The 20,250-nt window shown below is 43.5% G+C and overlaps 1 protein-coding gene across 1 annotated transcript in view; it reads left to right on the top strand.

Moving 5' to 3' along the window:
* Positions 1-12,194, top strand: part of C6H10orf90 (chromosome 6 C10orf90 homolog) — a 69,185-nt gene extending 56,991 nt beyond the window's left edge. The window contains 3 exon segments of the mRNA XM_074592356.1: positions 10,039-10,102; positions 11,367-11,466; positions 12,013-12,194. Coding sequence (XP_074448457.1) covers positions 10,039-10,102; positions 11,367-11,466; positions 12,013-12,051 — 203 coding nt within the window. The 3' untranslated portion in view covers positions 12,052-12,194.
* Positions 12,195-20,250: the final 8,056 nt, after the last annotated feature.

Genomic DNA, 20,250 nt, shown 5'->3' with positions numbered 1-20,250 from the left:
AGCGTAAGTAAACAAAGCATAAAACATGAATTATATTTTAAAGAGTGGATAAAATTCATTCACCGTTTCAATTATCCCGGTTAATTTTCTTCGGTTCCGATCCCTCAGGGCGGCGCTGCCCCGCGGTGGTGGTGGCTCTGTGCCAGCACCAGCAAGCCCTCCCAGCAGGCAGTGGCCCAGGCCAGGAGTTTGTCATGTATCACAGAAGAAGTGGCAAACATCTCCCCCTTTCTTTGCTCACCTTTGGGAGTTCCCCAAACCACTCTGTAAATACTTTACGAAACAAAAAATTGAACGGTTAAACCTCTTTCTCCTTAAATTATAATTAAAGAGTAATCTTTATTCTTGTTTAATGAGTAATAAAAGCATAATATTGAAATATATTCATTAATTATTCAAGTAAATTACTATTTCCCTCTTTTAGCGGTTGGTCATTAAAGATAAATTTGTCTAAAGAGAATCTTTAGTTTCCGTAACTCCTCTGCCTTCCTGCAGCCATGTATAATTTTCTGTTTGTAAGATCTTAATATTTTTATAATGACAGAAGTGTCACATGTCTGTTATTTAAGCATAATTGTAATTAATTTTGGAAATCCTAGGTCCCCCATAAAACACAACTGCGTAGGCGGCAGTTCAGAGGGCTGCGTAGGAGCGGACTGAGCATATTCAATTTGCTCTGAGTCCTGACAATTGGTATTTTAGGACTTCTGCTGGTCGATGCTGTTGTGCTGAAGGATTAGTACCATTAATGAGCCCCCGAGTGGGGGATCTTTGTTTCCTACAGATGCTCCCAAACTTTTCCAGTTGCAACCCCTCTGGCAGAAGAGACAAGGGCGTCCCCCTCGTGCTTGCCAAGGGCACTGGCTGCCCGTGTCCTTCTGGTGTCCCCGCTGATGTCACCGGGGTTGCAGCCTTCTCCTTCCCTTCTGCCTGCCCCCAAAGCTGGAAGGAAGAGAAGTTATCATTTGTTGTCATCATTATTCTGTATTCCCTGGAAAAAACATTTTAGCATTTAATGTGGGCTTTTAAAGCCAGGAAGGACTTTGCCTCATGTTTTAGAAAACAAAAGTAAAACGAAATGAAAATGCCGCTGTAGTCCAGGTAGGGGATGCAAGCACAGTTCCATTTTCTGAGATGGGAAGTGGACATCAAAATCGCAGTGACCCGAGGATGACGTTTCACATTGTAACCTGGGGTAAGGGATGCTGTGGGCACAAGCAGCAGTTTCACCGCCTGCTCTGTCGCTGTGCGTGGCCCGTCTGTGCCCCCATATTTCAGTTGGGTCTATCAGGAGCTGCTTTTTAATTATTTATTATTTTTTTTTAGATTAGGATTCCCTCTTTGAGTTTTTGTCAGACCCAATGACTGACCCAGCTCGTCAAACAGTGTTGGGATGAGGTGGGATGAGCTGGTGCGGGGGAGGCGAGAGGGAGGGTGGGAGACAGGGAGGAGAACAGCATCTCCTCCCTTGGCACCAGCCTCTCATTTTTATGGGTGTAATGAGACCGTACCCTTCCCAACGAGAGCTCCCAGGCTGCTCTGGTACCGCACCCATGCACAGAGGTCACCAAAGCTGCCTGCCAGCCAAAACAGGCTGAGCAAAGGAGACATGGCAGGGTTCATCCCTGACTACGTATTTCAAAGCCAGCTTTTCAAGTGGTAGAGAGCCTGGGATTTATGCAGGGCACAGTGGTGGAGTCTCCGTCTCTGGAGACATCCCAAACCCGCCTGGACGCGTTCCTGTGCCACCTGCTCTGGGTGACCCTGCTCTGGCAGGGGGCTGGACTAGATGATCTCCAGAGGTCCCTTCCCACCCCTGCCAGTCTGTGATTCTGTACCCAGAAAAGGAAAAATACCCACAGGTGTGTCTGTATGTCCAACCACAGAAAGTCCTGGATGCCACCTCCATCTCTGGCTATACTATATACTGGCTATATTGTGAGTCCGTCGTGCTCCAGGAGCATCTGACTGTGACACCAAAGCTGTGGAGAGGGCAGTCCCACAGCCCAGGGTGCACTGCATCAGCCCTGCATCACCATCTTCTGGTGGCAGTAACTTCTTCATTTCAAGACGCTAATGCTCAGTGTATACCCATTTGTTATAGTGCCAGCATAGTTCCCCATCTTACAAAGCTTTTTGCCTTCTCAAATTGCAAAATGCCTATCCTCTAGAGACAGCAGTTATAAGTCCTTTCATATTTGTTTTGCTAGACTGAAGGACCAACGCTCCTCTCATCCCTCATAACAGTCTCCGTTCCACGCTGCATCTGTTCTCTCTGCTCCTCTTTTAGTTTGGCTTCTTGAACGTGGATGACCAGAAGCAATAATCAAGATGAGCTGTGGATGTACCTGTATGTCCCTAAAATACCTTGAATTTTAAAATCACATCTGAATTTTAAAACACCATTTAAAATCATATTTGTCTTTTAGTTTCTTGGACACATAGTGCAGATTACAGACTGACTCTGTGGAACCAATTAAGATACCCAAGGTCTTCTCCACAAGCGTCTGTCACAGTGACTTCCAAAGGCCAAAACATGTTAGACTCAGCCACCATTAGAAGTCAAGGGAACTGGGCACCAAACACTTCTGTGCTTGCCGGGCAGTTGCTCTGCCACGTCCCCATAGCCACGGGTATTTTATTTGGTACTAGAACTAATGGTTCTTCTCTTCTCCCTGCTAGTTTTAAGAAATCTCAGCCAGACGCAGCCCGCCTGCAGGTTTCTTGTTCTCGGGAAGCCGGCTGCTCTTTCACAGCAACACACATTGAAACAACATTTGCAATTAAGGACCCAGGAGAGTAAAATGATGACCTGGAAACTTGCTTAAGTATACAGCATCGTATTGACGGCACCTCTAGGCTTCAGGGTGTGATCTTGTGGTTGCTTTTTTCAGTCTGATAGTTTCCTCCGTTCTCTTTTTTTTTGCTCTTCCCTGATGTCTTTGGGATTTGAGGAGGTAGAGGTCTTTATGGCTCTGAGGTTCATAGGGCTCATTGCCAGCACACCCTCAGACATTTTCCAGTGGTCTTTTTTGTAAGAGCAGGTTGGCTGATGAAGTTTAATTTCCACTGACCCCGACACAGTGACCCCAAGGATGGATTATGAGCACATTTGTGGCTGGGCAAGAGCAGATCATCTCCGCGCAACCCCGAGGTGCTCGCAGAGCGGGTCGCTGCAGCACACTTGCCACAAGCACTGACGATAAAATTAGTTATCTGATTAGTTTTCCGCCGCCGGAGGACATTCCCGGCTCAGTTTCCCATGTGCAAGGGCAGGTGGCACAGGAGGGGAGAGCCGGGACTGTCCCTGGGGGTGCCAGCCTGCTTTTATGCGGGTGTAAATGGGGGTTAAACTGCAGCTGGAGGTGTTGCCCTCTGCACTTGCAATGATACCTCTCTGCAACAAGCTCGTTACACGCGCTTCGCTCGGGACTTGCAGCTTTAATTTCAGTAAAATAATTCTCACCCAGAAAAAAGAGCGGTGACCTTCAGAGGGTTTTCTCCACCTGAGATTATTCCCTCAGACTAAAGCATCTTTCTTGATAACACGAAATTATTAGCTCGCACGGTTTTCCAATGTTTTGACAGTGTTGTTACAACTTTAGTTTCTTGTAGGAGAAAGAAATAACTGGCATTTCACATCATTTCCATATAAATACCAACATCTGTGCGGTTTCCGTTTACCTTCTCAGCCTCAAAAACCCCAAGTTGTTTACCATTTTTAATTGTAATTCACGAGCAGGATTTTACGAAATGCTAAAAGTAATCTTGGAAAAATGAAAATGTTTATCCTGCAGAAGATTTTATCGTCACAAGAGCACTTTGAAGGCAGAGAACCTGCAACTCTCACGCTAGCCTTTGTGCTGTGTAATGCGTACTGCGAAATTTCAAGAGTGCTAATTAGTCCAAGATAGACTACTCGGCTGTTGACTATGTCGAACAAATTAGAGATCCCACTGTGACGAACTGAATAGAAACAATGTTCAAATAACTGGATTTAAATCTCGAAAACCGTAATGTAATTACTTCAGTGACAGGACTACCAGCTGTTTATAGGCCTTTAAATCTGCATAATGAACAGCCTTGTGATCTTAGTGTACACAAGCACTCTTAGAGGTTTAAAAAAATTTTCTCAGGCACATATGTTTTTTTCATACCTTCCATTTTCCTTTCCTTTGAGAGGGCGGTGGTTCATTGGAAACGGCAATGTAAGTTGAACGTTACCATTCAACCCCCACCGCGGTGCCTGCTGTGTTTCGCTGGATTTGCATCCAAATCCTGTATCTTTACTAATATTTTGGAAACAAGTTTATACCTCTTCAGCCGTGCTTCTAAACCTTTCCAACATGCTTTATTGTAACTGCAAAAGCCTGGAGGGCGAGGATGGCTGTTTGCTTGTTTGTGTTTTCAAGGGGTTGGTTTCTGGAGAAGCTCTACGCCAGGGAGGTTTTTATTTGGACTGTAGGGAGAGGAGAAGACAGCAACCTGGGAATTTGCAGTAAATGGGCAGCTGGCAAATCCTGCAGCCGCTAACATGCATCCTCGTGGTCTTCGGATGCCATTGGTGGTTGATGAGATGTTTGCAGCCACCAGCCCATCTCTGTTCATGTACGGCTTCGGTTGTGCCGTTTCTCCCGTTCCTTTTCCCCATCAAAACTCATAGTGAGCAGTAGTGCCACTGGTCCTGTTGGCACCTGGCCTCTTGCTTAAGGCTGACGGCGCTGAATAAAGCCCAAGCTGCAGTCGGGTAATTGAATTAGGAAGAGGAATGACCTATTTTTATAATATTATTATTCATCACATTGAGTAGAGCGGTGCCTATGAGTCAGCTAAGCCCAGCAGCACGTTGCAGGTCACTGGCAGTGGGTGACAGGGTCCCTCGGGAGCCCGATGCTCGGACTCACTGTGACGACAGGGGAGAAGGTGATGCAGTGGACGGGGTGACCGGCATGTCCCCTCTGTGCCATCATCCTTGCCAAGGGGGGAGATAGCCAGCCTCTGTGCAGGGAAGGTGGCAATAAATTGGAAAATCTTCAAATGTGAAGAGTTTTGTGTGGATGACGACAGCATTGAAACAACGTGCTTTATAATGGATGACTCATGAAGTTCTGTCAGTTTGCTGGGGGATAATTTCATTGGGGTCTTGAAGCAGCCTAATAGAAAAACGAGCTTTTTAATCTAGGAGTTACAGGTCTGATTTCACCCACGATTAGAAATTGCAACTAAAGAACACAGGACTAAGAAGCTGGTACAAATTTTACCAAAGATTAAATTAATCGTGTGATGAATTTACCAAGATCTGTCGTACCTTCTCCATTAATTGCTATTTTTTGAAAGAAATTTTATGCTTCTCAAGACTACGTGCTGTAATCAAACAAGAATTATTTTGGAAGGCCAGGGGAGATGCTAATTAAATTTTTTTTCTGGATTAAATCCACGAATGTTCAAGTATCATTTGGGCAGAAGGGTCTCAAATCTCCTGCATCATGCCCAAAATTAATTTAGTATGAAAATGTTTTCATAAACCTGTAAACTTTACAGCTTTTTTTGGAGATATTAGTCATGTTTTCCGTTGTTAAGACTGAAATATTAAGGAGGACCGGAAGTCTCAATAGCCACAGTGTGGGACAGACCATGAACCCCCTTCCTGTGGATCCTCTTGGGTGAAGGACCACCTTTGAGCTTCAGCCCGTCTCTGAGATAAGCAGAAGGTCCAGGCAGTCTTAACATCAGACCTTTAACTAGTGGGTTATTGCAGTTTTTATAAATAATACCAAAACCTCATCTGTTGACTTCAGCTGAAGTAATTCATTGCATGAAGTCATTGCCATACGACGTGCAAAACTTCGGGCAGCACCCTTGGGTGTAGGCACTAGTTTATATTCTCTGGATGAATTCCCAGTCAAGTGCTATGGGCACGTTACCCCGAATGCCACCTTGACATTTATCTTGGATTCAAGGCTAACTTATTTTTTAGGGGACTGTTGATTCAAAAAAAGCAGTGTTTCAAAAAGTCTTTTATATCTTAGGACTTCTCTGGGTGAAGGGGCTTTTGGTGAATTATTTTTCCAGTTCAGTAGAAAAGCGGTTTAATTAGCAAACCACCGCTATCAGTGCTGTGCTTTTCAGGGGCTGGCAACACATCCTCAAAGGCACGTTTTAGCTCCTAACAAACCTGGAGAATTTGCGTTCACGTTCGGAGAAAATGTGTGCATATTCTGATGGGCAGAGTTTAGCCTTTGATAAATTTTGCCAGTTTTTTTTCTTTTTTAAGTGTTTCAGTGATTTAGTGGTAAATAGGAAGTCGGGGGATGGTTCCAACACAACCATTTTATCTGTTCTCTGTCTAAACATTTACTAATTTCTCGAGCAGGAAAGTTACTCATCCTGTCTGAGGTGGAGTTTAGCTTTAGTTAAAATATATCACAGTGATGACCCATTTACTTTTGTTTACAACCTGCTGAAGTGGCTTCTTTCCCCCACTGTGGAGATGTCAGACCATGGTTGCACACTGTGTCGGTGTAAATACCAGAAGCTCGGTAGTTTCACAAGGTTTGAATAAAACACCAATGAAGTGTTTCATGCCTATCTGTCTATACTTTTTTTAGCTGCCATGCATCACGGGAAAAGCTGAATGTCTGCTTTGAAATCTCTTCTTTTCTAGCCTTCACAATAGTTTTCTCCAAAAGTAATACAGGGCTATGAAATTTGATAAGGAACTTTGATAAAATGCAATTTAGAAGACTATCAGCCTGGGGAATTGTCCACCTTCTGCTCCACTTTGATCTTCGCTTGGTAGGAAAGAATGTTAATTCAGGTCCTCATGATGTGTTTGGCAGGTTATTATAGCTCTGAACGTGTGCTGCTCTTCCACTTTGAAATATGCTTTCCTCTTGGTATTGAACATGAGCAAGTGTTTAAATGCACATATGATTTATATTTTTTCATTTACACCAATTTATACTTATTTTGCAGATAATTATTGAATTCTAATCCTAAAATCCATCAAGGATTAGCCTTATTTCTGCTTGATGCTTGCATAGGATTTTTTTTTTCTTATACATAGTGACCTGGGAGTGAGCTGAGAGATACTACATGAATCTTTACCCCTAAGTGTTAACCTTTTGACTCTGAGCTGCTTCACAAAGGGCATTTTTATAACCAAGGGAGATTTATTTTCTCTTGGAGGATTTTCCCCAGAGCCTTCCCTTTCAAAGCCACCGGCACAGCCACATACATAGTTTCAGGCAGACTCACGGGCAGTGATGGGTCTGATGCCCTTCAAGACCATCAGGAGAGGATTATTCCGGAGGAGCAGCCGTACGCTCCGGCACTCGCACAGCTCTCGGCCTCTGCGGTACTTCCCAGCACTCGAACACAGAGGCCAGCCTGTCTTAGTGACTCGTAGAAAAAATACAGATTAGCTTGTCACACTGTTTACAAGACAGGTCGCAGGCCTGCAGATCCCCGGCTGGGACCCGGCATGTCCTGGTGGCTACTCACAGAGGTCTGGGAATGTTAATGTCCCATTAACAGCTTTTATTTAGGGAAAAGGAGGGGAGGGGGGATCCCTAAACCAATTAGTTTTATTCCAGAAATCCTACATCTGAGAATTCCTGGAATAAAAATTCATGCATTTGAGCAGATGTCTCTCGCGGTGTGTAGGAAATCGTATAGAACGCGGGCTCCGTGCTGTCTGATTGTCTCGCATCTTGGGAGAGGTCCGCCGTGGCCTGCTGCTGGAGGTTTTGGTGCGGGAAGTCCAGGTTTCTTCTGGAGCGTTATTTCCAGTGCCCTCAGCTGCTTTTCTGTGCCCAAGGACGTGGGTACACACAAGGAACTGGTTGTCACGCCAGGGATCACGTACTGAGGACCGTATTGTGACACAGACTAGAAAAGCGCCTGAATTTGCTGTGCAGCATGAAGCACCTCTGGTTTTGTTTTAGCACTGCGGAGAACCTATAGTGATGGTTTTTTAGGTTTTCAGCCTGATCCCATGCTATTCTCCGGGTTAGAGGACGTGCCTTGCAGGAAGGGATGCATCCTGCGACCCTGAGCTGTCAGGACCAGGCGTGCAAGCTCCAGCAGCAAGGGACCACGCTGCGGCCGCTCTGAACCGCGCTGGGATCCACGCCACTCCCAGATCACCGATGACCCCAGACCCCCATCCTTTGCTGGGACCATCCAGGTCACAGGCAATCTGCTCCCTTAAGTTTCAGGGTTATTTGAACAGCAATAGCGTCCGAGTGCTTTCAAGTTAACGGACACGTAAATGAACATAAGAGCACTAATAAATAAAAGGCAAATTATATTTTCCTAGCAAATTGAGCATGTTGCTTGTGTGTACTGAAGATTTAATAAGCATGATTAAGCGTTAGACAGCCGCCGAGTGGTGAAAAGTTAGTCCTCAGGCAGAGGAGGCTTCGTGGCCTCCCCCCCTTTCTCAATTAGTGTTTTGAAAACTCTACCAGTTCAGAACGGGACCTGCTGCAAAGCTCCCTTTGATTTCTACATCCAGATACAACAGTGATCTTAAAGGACATGTAGCGTTTTCCTGGGAAACACGGTAATCTGAGGATGACTTTGCCTCTGGGTGTAGACCCGTTAAGTTGCTTGAGGCTGTTTGGTTGCTGAGACGTCTCCCATTTGGTGTCCTAAACAGCGGGGAAGGAATACTGGTGGGGAAGGGATCTTTTTTGGGTAGTGGACACTGTGTCTGCTCGGGGCCAGTGTCTGCACTGGGCAGTTCTGGAACTAATTATTCTCTGTATTTGCTTCTCTGCCTTGATTATTGTATTTTGTCTCTTCGGTGAGGTGGCAGAAAGGGGTCAACGTGGTGCCTGCTGTGATATATATTATGTCTCCTAAACTTCCTTGGAAAATGGAAGTGCTAAAAAGCTTGCACATATACTTATCTTATACATATGTTCTGCAAAGATACTGGCAAATACCTTTGATATTCAGGTTACTGTGACAACACAGGGCATCATACCCCTGTCCCCAGTGCTCCGGGGAAACGGCCTGGACCTGGCTGGGCGTAGGCAACGCTCTGGTCGTCCTTGTGTTGAGAGACCACAACATAAAACCATTTTTTCCCCACACCTGAACTGAGAAGCTCAAGTTATAACCATCCACGTTGCCTGCGTGCACCAGGGCAGCAGCTCGTGCTCTACAGGGATGTTCCTTCCCCCTCTGGATGATCCCGCTGGACGGAGTGGGGACCCTGCCCCATCTCCCCACTTTTTCTTTCATTGTCCTGGTGTTAATCTAAATAACGTAGTTGTGCGGGCATCAGTCCTCCCTCCTCTCCTGATAAAGGTGTTTAGAGACAGTCTCCTTCATCAAGGACCAGTTCTGATTACGTATTTACTGGCTTCCCACCTTGTACGAGCAACATCCCTTCCCATTCAGAAACCGTATTTGCAAGGAAGGTGTTAAAATTACCTATTCCTGAGACCTGTCAACTGCTAAGATTGGTAATTATTTTGCCGCATCCAGGGAAATGCTGATTGGAATTATCGCAGGTATCTTCATATTTGATCGGGAAAGAGTAATGCAATTTTCCTCCTCCTAACGCTCGACATAACTACTCACAGCCCTGAAAGACAGGAGTAAATTGAATCGGAAATGATCGTACCAGGCCAGGTGCCTAACACACACCAGCTGAGGATGCGGCCAGTGTGTGTGGGTGCAACTGCCTGTATGTGGGGAAAACAGGTCGCTCGGTACAGTGGTAGTCTTTGCTGGTTCTTGATCTGAATAAAGGGTGTACACAGCTGCATCTGGCAATGACAAAAGTCATATGCATTTAAAATAAACGAACTCTGCAACGAAGCTTTTTGCTATGGGTCTTCTCCATCCTTCCCTTTCTGCAGAGCAGCCTCAGGAACCAATTCAGCTCTGGATGAAGTTGTTAAATGTCCTTTCATTGACCTATGGAGATTTGGATCCGGCCTTAAGTCATCATGGAACGTGACATTTAAAATTTCAGTAAACGCAGATTCCTCCAATATTAACTTTTTTTTTTCCCTCTGCTAGATAACCTCTTCAAACCAAAGGAAAGATTCATTCCAGAGAAGGAGATGCATATGAGATCAAAAAGGTACAAATCGCTTCGCTTTAGAGTTCGCTGCGAATCACTGCCATCTCACGCCTAAGGCAGCGTATTTCCACATCATCTCCATACGCTGGATGGCTGTTCTGTCAGCGCTGCGTACCACGCTTCGGTGCAATGCTCACGTTGTTCTTCCACTGCATCAGTTTGATGCATTTGGGGCAGCTCTGCCCTTTCAGCATCCTTTTTCCAGCAGTTTCAGATGGCGTGGGGTACCATGGTGTGAGAACAAAGTCCCAGAGTGGTACCTCATGCTGGACCTTTGAAAATATAAGCAGTACAGTCACTTTGGGTTTTTTATTCATCCCGATTATGGCATGTAGTGTGGGAATTGCAGCAAACTCTTAGAAATGCGGGGTGTGACCTTTAACTGCATTGCACTTCACGCCACCGTTTACAGCGAGGAAAGCTGCAAATGGCTTTCCGTGCAGAATTCACCCCGCTTTTAAGAGCGCTCAAGGTGCGTCCCATTTCTCTTCTCCCAAATACAATCTCCTGGCTGAGTACGAGCCAAACCAGGCTGCTTCGAGAACTCGGTATTGCAAAATAGTAGGAGGAAAAATCGGGACTAACAGGCATTGCATGTGAAGGACTGCTGCAAAGGAAGGTCCGCCTTTCTTTTCAAACCCCTAGGAATTTTATCATTGATTTCAGTGGAAAAAGATCTGACCAGAAGTCACCTTTTGAGGGCAACTCCTGTTATTTTTCCAAAGGGCAGATTATGTTCTCCTTGGTAAAAAGAGTTTCTAACGGCGGTGAGAAAAAATGTTAACAGTCTACAGTCTTTTAATGATGATTAGAGAATTTTAGAATATTTTTACATATTCTATATATTTTAGACAAATACTTGAAAATAATTTCTTGGTATTAATTTCGTGACACAAATATATATATAAAAAAAAGTGTACAGGCCAGATTCTGGTTTGAATTATGTTGCTATAAATTGAAACCAACTCCACAGAGCTCATGAGAAGCTACTCCAGAATTCCACTGCTGCATTGAGATAACCCGATCCCGCCTCTTTCTTTACTTTTTAGTCCAAAATTAAAGTGTTTTTCAACAAGTTAGATTTTATATAAAAACATTATTGTTAATAATTTGTAATTCCCGTGCCATAAATTTAATTCAAGTACTTAGAGATGCCTATTAATGACAAGTATTGCATTGAAGGCAAACGTTTCCTATAGGAAACCTAAATTATTTGCGAGTGCCAGGGATGACGTGTGAAGTTAACTTTCTAAATTCATTCCAGGATTTATGACAATTTACCAGAAGTAAAAAAGAAACAAGAAGAAAAACAGAAACGGATCATCATCCAGAGTAACAGACTGCGTGTTGAGATCTTTAAAAAGGTAAGGATTTATTGCGAATGCCAAGAATAATTTCGTAACCCTTCTTTACCTGTGAATGGGGTCCGTAGAGGCAGCACCTGCCTCATGGGAAAAGGAGCAAAGGATTTTTTAAAATCTTGTCCTTGGGGTTAGGCACTTCCTTAAACTTGAATTAACAGCTGAGCCTTGTGTTGGAATAAGAACCCTAGACTTTTGGTTTTTAAAAACGAGTAGTAAGTTAGTTGTGGTAGAAAACTGCATTAGCACAGCTAATCCGGGGGCGGATCTGAGGCATTCCCAGATAATTCAGCTCCATGATACACACAAGTACCAGTTTTTCATTGTTTAAGGGCTCTGTTCCTCCATCTAATTACTCCCTTCCTGTCCGAGATGGAAAAGCTTTCAGTGCCTTTTTTTTTTTTTCCGAGCAATGTAGCCAGTAGATTTGAAGTCCGAGAATGTTAATACCATCTCACCTACAGTGTCATTGCAGATTTCTACAGTTTTATCCTCCTCATGTATTTTAACGGTATCTTAAGGCTGGTTTGCTTTGTTTTATTTTCCCAGCAATTACTGGACCAGCTCCTTCAAAGAAACACGGAATGACAAAGGATTCTCTTGCCCACCATCCTAACTGGATCTTGAATGCCTTTGACTGCTATATTAGCCATAAAATTTACTGTTATCTCAATTACTTGGAGGTACTTTTCTTATCTTTGGCTCTTTATATAAAGAAAGATCATATATATTTCAAATGAAACTTTAGGGCAACTTTCGAGTCATCAAAAACAGTCTAAAAGGGACGCAGCTGTTTCAGAGCATCACCTTTTGGTCAGTTTACCCAGAGGAAATAATTTTAAGAATTTTTAATGCGAATACTGAATTACAGTGGTATTATTTATCTTAGTCTTTTAAAAAGTATACGTCTCTGTAGCAATAGAACTGGGTTTATAAGATCTGGAAAACTTATTTCTCTGAAGTATTCTATTAATTGATTTCCTGTGAGTCAAATCCTTGAAGTAAAGAAAAATGAATATCATTATTTGTTATGTTTAGAAACTAGCTGAAATAGCATTACCACGTAATCATAGCAGCAGCAGTTTCACATTAATACTTAACATACCAAAAGGGACCAATATTTTAGCTCTCTGAAGAACTCTATTCCTGTTTATATAGTGAATCTACATAGCAAGCTTACCTGTTAAAGAGCAATATTTAAAAATTTGATTATAACGCTGTTTTTCGTGTTTTTCATTGCAATATATATTTTACTCCACTTCTGTGAGCATTAAGCATTTATAGAAACGGCATATTAAGAAGTGGTGCCAAGACGTATGTTTGCATCAAAACTGCAGAACTAAAACCATCTGTAATGCTTCCTCCAAAAATATTTAAATCTTTATTTGTACATTTTGGAAGTAAAAACAACCAGCTTACAAACCAATGGAGTTTATTTATGGAATAAAATATGAATATAATATTGATCCAACTGCTGTGTTTTTATTTGGTGCTGTTAAATATAACACCATTATTGAAACTGCTGGAGAAGTCATGCCTTTGTACGCCACAAATCCGACGGTAAAAAAATATTGCCTATAAAAATCCTCGCAAGTGTTAACCTCCGTTGCACCAACACTCCATTGAGTGTGTTTCAATGAGGCTGGAATTTGGCCTTTGATATCTGGGCTTTATTTTTCTAATCTAGCCTGAGATGTAAGGTCAGTTTTTTTGGAAGAGGGATGTTTGTGAGCCGGGCTTTGGCCACTGAGATAGCCTCCAGCTGTGTGACCTGCGTTGGACACAAGGAACCTAGTTATATTTTGTGCTCTGACTGTCTCTGTTAGATTACTTTGCCTCTTTGTGTTTGTAAAGTAGGATTAATGATGTTAATTTTTGCTCGCAGAGAAGATAGAGATTTATTGAACAAATATATTGCATTCCACAGAGGTATTCTTAAAAACACATCAATTAGTTCAAGGCATTTCAAGAGGACACGTAAGGTAAGGTAATGCTGGCTGTGAGGAAGAAACTGCCAGGGTTCTTCCCCCAAAAAAAGTCTTTTTAGCCAAGCAAGTAGTCCCGTACTGGGAGCCGACATCAGGGCTGGACCACACATAGCTCCGAGCAGAACTTGTAAAAGGGACTGCAAGAAGGAGCATCCTCCAAGCTTCACAGCTCAGCTGCGTGGTAGATCTGCTCTCCTGTGGGTTTATTGATCCCTCTTGCTGCTCTCCAGGAAAGACATGTGGCCTGCCTCAAACAGGAGGGCCTTTCTCGCTGGTGGACTTCTGGGTCTCCACCACAGAGTGATAAATTATAGCCATAAACACACCCACACACATGGTCTCCTAGACTGAATCTGAAGGATTATCTTTCAAGCTTTCATCCAGTTATAGCTCACTACAACAGCTAGAGACATTTCCTATAGAAATCAGTGCCAAAATCCCCTTTGATTTCAGTCAGAACCTCACATTTTTCCCCCTTGGTTCCTTAGTCTCTAGTTTCTTGACTTCAGAGAAATGCAGCTTTGGTTCATTAATTTTGCACCCTTCAGAGGAATGATTTCCTGCACACATCCATTGAGAACTACTACATACATTTCATCCTGCTTCACTGTATACATTTAAGCCTGCTTGTAGTCTTACCCTAGAGCCACAGCAAGACCTTTTGGTACGGAGACAAGACATTGGGTATTTGATATCCATAGGGATCTGGATGGACTGCAGAGGAGCACACAGCGAGATACTCACAGCCGGGGTCAGGGATGTCCTCTGGTATGGGACTGACACCTAGTGCCACCAGGAGAAGAGAGCCCCAAAACTTTTCCTGCTTTTTCTCTGGCAGAGTGAAAGAGCCAGAGTCTTCCTCGTTGGGAGTGAAAGAGTGTTTTACATGGAAATCAGACATTTGTCCTCCAGGATGCCCAGGAATTTAAGGCATATGGCTCAATCTAACTGTCGTAATATATCTCTCCTCCGTGTTCATACAATTTTATATGCATATGTAAGTGGATGTAAATATATGTATGCATTCCCAGACTGTCTGGCTGGGAATATCAAACAGAGGAGCTGATCCTGCTTGGAAACCACAGCACCCAGGTCCTTGTGAGGAAATGAACCAGGTGAGAAACTGGGATGACCGGCACAGGGTTGGTGTGACATGTCTCAGCCTGGTTTCTGCCCCTTGGCACCCCCGTCAGCGTGCTGACCAGGGCAGGACACTTCCCAACTGACCTGGTCTCCTCTCGTTTCTGCTTGCCATCCTTGGAGACAGAGTACCGCACCGGCCTCCTGCGTCCTCACCTCCCCTGGCTCATCAGTAACTCCACCTTCTCACAGACTTAAACCCATTGCACTATTGTCAAAATCTTTTGGGTTTGTAGAAGGGTTCTTCCCGAATGTTTTTATTTTATCTAAATGTAATTTTCAAAATCTGCAGGACAAATTTGTGTCAATTTGAAGTGGAAATTCTCTTGTATAAATAACCTTGGGAGAATGCCTGGTGACAAAATGCATAATGCAAATCACTGTCTGGGAATGTTTTATATGATACGAAACCTTTGCTTCAGCAAACCAAAAATGATCTCTGTTGCAAACCTAATTTCTCTTTCTAGGCCTCAGAAAATAAGGTATCTGGTAATGTTTCAAGCAAACAATTCTGACATTCATTTCAGCTCTACAATCCAGTCATTGTAATAGAAAATAGACTGTACAGGAAAATGTTGCTTCAGAAAAACATGAGCCTCACAGGCTTAGCCCTATACAAGCAGGCATCAACTTAATGAAGTTTAGAGTTTTAGGAAAAAAAAATTGGCATAATTTAACTTCAGACTTGCAGACGTTTCAAACTGAAGAGTACATTTGCCATCGGATAGTACTTGACGCGGAAAACTCCCCAGCCTGAATTGGAGATCACCCACACTTGTCAACGACTGGAATTTTCCTTCTTGTTGGATGCTGTTTGAGGTCCGGTTCTCCTGCTGTTGGCCCGTGCCCTGCGTCTTCAGGAGGGACCTGTTTTCCTGCTGGTACAACTCTACAAGCATTTACATCTCTGGTAATAGGCACCGCCATTTGTTCCCCATTTCTCTCATTAGATCATCTCTTCACACTGCTGTACGTGCCCACAGAGTAGTGTTTGATAATGTTAATGTTGTTGGGGTGAGATGTTGAGATGGTTTTGGGGCGTTAAGGTACAGAGCCTGCGTAGGCTTGACAACACATTGACAACATTCTCCTTCTGAAAGAGAAAGCCTCTCGGCGGGGTTGACATTTTGCATTATCCAAACTGGAGCCCACCTGGGGAACGCAGAGTGTTTTAGGTGTGCAAGACATGGTGTTTGTTTGCTTGCTGGCATCATTAATTTCATCTGACAGAAATACCTCATTAAGGGTTGCAAGCCATTGCAACGTAAAGCACTGAGGGTTACAGTATTCTGGGGATTTGTTTTAAACCCAAATATTTTCCCGTGTATGTGTATGCAAGTCATTAGTTACTTCTTCGAGTTTATTCAGCTGGTCAGATAGATGAGGAGACTGTCTGGGTAAGACTTTTTAGGAGTTTTGTTGTTGAGTATCTGGGATTGGTCATGTTAGTGTAATGTTTTCTGTGAGAGAGCTGATTTGCAAGGAAAACAACGCAGAAAAGCAGGGATAAAGTTTCTGGCAGATCTCTCCAGAGGAAACCATTCCCCCATACAGCCATCGCAGTAAGAGCTCCATGACTAAAAATACCCCGGCTTGCCTCATCCGTAGGGCTGGTTGCCCCTTTGACTCCAGGGACAAAAATGCCTGTGTGCTTTGATGGGTGGGTAATTATCTTTCCAGGGGCATTGACTGGCCACTTGTTCACTGACGGAGTGGATCAGTACACAGGGTTGTCTCACAGGGACATATTTCATCAAGCCACTATGACTTAAGCCCGTGTAGTTTAATACCCGGTACGCTTCTTGCTGAGCTGGGTGACGGCCGGCTGGATGCCTGTGAGATGCCCTCACTGTGCTCCCCCGCTGCTGTGGCCATGGGTCAGCACCAGGCAACGGGGGGTTGAGAAGTCCCAGCCCCAGCTGAGACCATTCCCAATCTGCAGTCTTCTGAGTCAAAGGTGATTAGAAAGCAGTGGCACAGACTCAAGTGCAAGGGCATCCAAGCATAAAAACAATTAGACAGATACTGCAGATAGATAGGTTAGATACATGGATTAGATACATACGGAAAAGAAGACACTGAAAATATTCCTAATCTACTTGGGTAGAGAAGCTCAACGTATGTATGAAAATATTTATTAAGCTTTGATTTAAATACGCATCTAGTGATGTCATAATCATGAAAATCCTTGCCCCAAACCCTTATTCGTAGGGAGGAGCGTGCACTGTTCGTTGAGCGGTGCTAGTCTGCCTATGGGTAACGGCGTATCAGTGTCCCGGTCTCTGGAGGCGAAACTTGTCTCCCAGCTGAACCACCTGGAGGTGTTTCAGGAGGTTATGATTTTCTCTCTCACAACTTCTGTTTAGCTACAACAAAACCGTTCAAAGGAGCATGTCACGTGAAAACATGTTTCTATGTTGGAAATAAAAAGCATCCCCTTTTAAAAGTCGAGCATCTTACTTCTCCTAGTTCTCCTTGGCTCCGTACCAAAGCTGTAGGAGGCAGAATTACTTAATATCCATTTTTAGGTGACCCACAGAATAAGATAATGAGGTGTATCATCTCCCTACCAGCTGCAGAGTGATTTAAAAATTAAAAAAAAAAGAAAAGGAGAAGAAACTGCACAATTGTGCTCATGGTACACACAATTATATAAAATTTGTAATAGGAAGAGTGCAGTGAACTGCTTGAGGTTTGTGTTGCATAGATAGGAATATGTAAAAGAGCCCCTAATTGCAGAGATTTTTTATTTTTCATTTAGAAATTGGTCTCAGTGATGTATTTTTGCACCTCACGTTTTAAATAATTTTATCTTCTATAGTATCATACAATGACTAGGCTTGAGTGAATATATAATTACAGGACGATCCTTGTGCAAACACCTACTTCATGAAGGCAGCTCTAGGTGGTTCTAGAGTTGCAGGTCTGCAATGGGCTCGAGCAATTGCCAGGAGAAAATGGCAACAACCCTTTTGAAACCATTTTAGCTGCTGCATCTCGCTCGGGCCATCTTTTAACACAGCATCTAATGTGCTCTTGCAGCTCTTAAAGCTGTGCTTGAAGAATGGGGAAACTTCCACTTTTATTTCATGTTTCTGTGCTATTTTACAACTTTTTGTTCGCTTAAGTAAGTAAGTGCTTTTTGTCCCCTTCTGGGGTGATGTGGGAAAAGTTAATAAAGACGGTGACCAAAAGGGTGGCCATGGGAATGGCGTCCAGCCTGAACTTGGACTAATCAGAAGATTACCTGATAATGGTGTCTGAAAGAAAGGTCCCTCGGCAATCATTTTAATGAATTGTAATATATAACCGTGGCCAGGGAGTTAAGAAAAAAAACATATTCAGGACAGAAGTAGGTTTTTGCAACTGGGTTGTCCTCTGAAATTGTGTCACTGCAGAAGAACTACTACTACAAGAAAGATATGGACGTGCTGGAACGTGTCCAGAGAAGGGCCACGAGGATGCTCAGAGGGCTGGAACACCTCTCCTATGAGGACAGACTGAGAGAGCTGGGGTTGTTCAGCCTGGAGAAAAGAAGGCTCCGAGGAGACCTTACAGTGGCCTACCAGTATCTTAAGGGGGCCTACAAGAAAGCTGGGGAGGGACTTTTTAGGATGTCGGGTAATGGTAGGACTAGAGGGAATGGATTAAAACTAGAGATGGGTTGATTCAGACTGGACGTTAGGAAGAAGTCCTTCACCATGAGGGTGGTGAGACACTGGAACAGGTTGCCCAGAGAGGTGGTGGAGGCCCCATCCCTGGAAGTTTTTAAGGCCAGGCTGGAGGGGGCTCTGAGCAGCCTGATCTAGTGGGAGGTGTCCCTGCCCATGGCAGGGGGTTGGAGCTGGATGATCTTTGAAGTCTCTTCCAACCCTAACAGTTCTATGATTCTATGATAAGAAGGCAAGGAAATAGGCTGGAGATGGGTGTGTGCCATGATTTGGGGTAGAAATGTTGAGGAAAGGGCAATGCTCTTCTCCATGGATAAATAACAGGCCGGAGGAGCGCCCAGCCAGGGCTGCTGGACACATTGCCAGCGGATAACACGGAATAACACAGCGGATTTTGAATAATCCCCCAGTGACAGCAGTGTGGTCTCCAACAGCATTGCAGGGATGGCAGGGAAAGGGAATTACCACTGGATTCTACACTCCGATTTATAGAGAAATAAACCAGTGCTCAAATATTATACCCACATTAATTCTTTGTGACTAATGTTGTTACAATGAATACCAGAGGAATTAGTAATGAATACCCACTTACTGTAAAGTGTCGCCAAATATATACTTAATTTGTAATGCTACTGGGAGCACATATATAATTTTTGTGTTTGTTATTATGTAAAAATATAACTTTGAGGGCTCATTGGTCTAAATTTAATTATGTAATGGCATAAGTTAAACTGCACGAAACATATATAATTATGGGCTGACTGTTCTATCTAATACCATTAGCTGATGTTACAAAACCAACATTTTCCTTCTCTTGGGTTTGGTTTTGAGAGGTTTCACTTACTCTGTTTGTGACCCAATGCAAAGGAAAGTTTTGCAACAGAATCTAACAGTCGGAAAATGCCTATAATAAAAGAGGCTCCGTTTCACTCTTCCTTTCATAAATAATATGAGATGGACACCTAATTGATTTCCTTCGCCCGTGGTATATACCACAGTAGTGTGTAATTACTTCTCTCAAATTTCCCATTAGTAATATTTATTTTTATTTAAAAACACCCCAAAATATGCTCTCCTCCTAATTTACTGTCTCAGCATTTATGATGATGGATGTTGCATTGTTTTGTGGTTTGCAGAGGGCTAGACAGGAATGTTAAAAATATATGACTTCATAATTTTTAGTCTGAGTTGAATACTGTCCTCTTGTGAGACATGTAAAAAATTGTGGGGTTTTTTTCTGTCTTTTGTTTTCAGGGAGACAGTGAAACTTGTAGCAACAGATCAAAGTGCTTATTCTCAATGTCTGGTCTGAAGTCAGAAAAACATACTCAATGGGTTATTTGTCGTATTTAAAGAGTTTTTAGCACAGGAAACCTTCCTGCCATGCTGCCCTGTCCTGTCTGATATCAGGATCCTGCTGGGGAATCGTCACTTCTCAGAATGAGTACTGAAATTAGCAGGATAGCTTAAAATGATGTTTCTTCCGCCATGGCAAAATGATCTGTTCAGGTGGTCTGAAAAATAAGCAGCTATTCAGGTCCTCAGGGGGAGGTTAGAGGATGTCCAGAACGTGGGCCCAAATTACTCTGGTCTGGATGTTTTCAGGATTTTTCAGTAGCAGGCTGTTGGGCAGAAAAACCTGGGTGCTTCTTCCTACGTGGCAGAATTTCAGTCTCACGACTGTAAAAAGGGGTTGACCAACAGCAGACACCAAATGGGAAGAGAGCACAACCTTTTTTTTTTTTTTTTTCTTTTTTCTTTTGCAGGCTATTAATTCCTGCCTGACAGCATTCACCAAGCTGGCGTGCCACAGCTCCTCGCCGTGCACTGCGAGGGAGAGGGGGGATCATCGCTTACCGCAACAGGTTTGAGTACGAACATGGCAGCACCAGAACGAAAAGGGGAAACGAAAAGTCATAGAATGGTTTGAGTTGGAAAGAAACTTCCAACTAGAAGGTGATCAATTAGAAGATCAACTCGTTCCACCC

This window comes from Larus michahellis, chromosome 6 (assembly GCF_964199755.1).
Source record: "Larus michahellis chromosome 6, bLarMic1.1, whole genome shotgun sequence".
NCBI lineage: Eukaryota > Metazoa > Chordata > Aves > Charadriiformes > Laridae > Larus > Larus michahellis.
The sequence above is the reverse complement of the archived record's forward strand: the minus strand, read 5'-3'. Positions and strand labels throughout refer to the sequence as shown.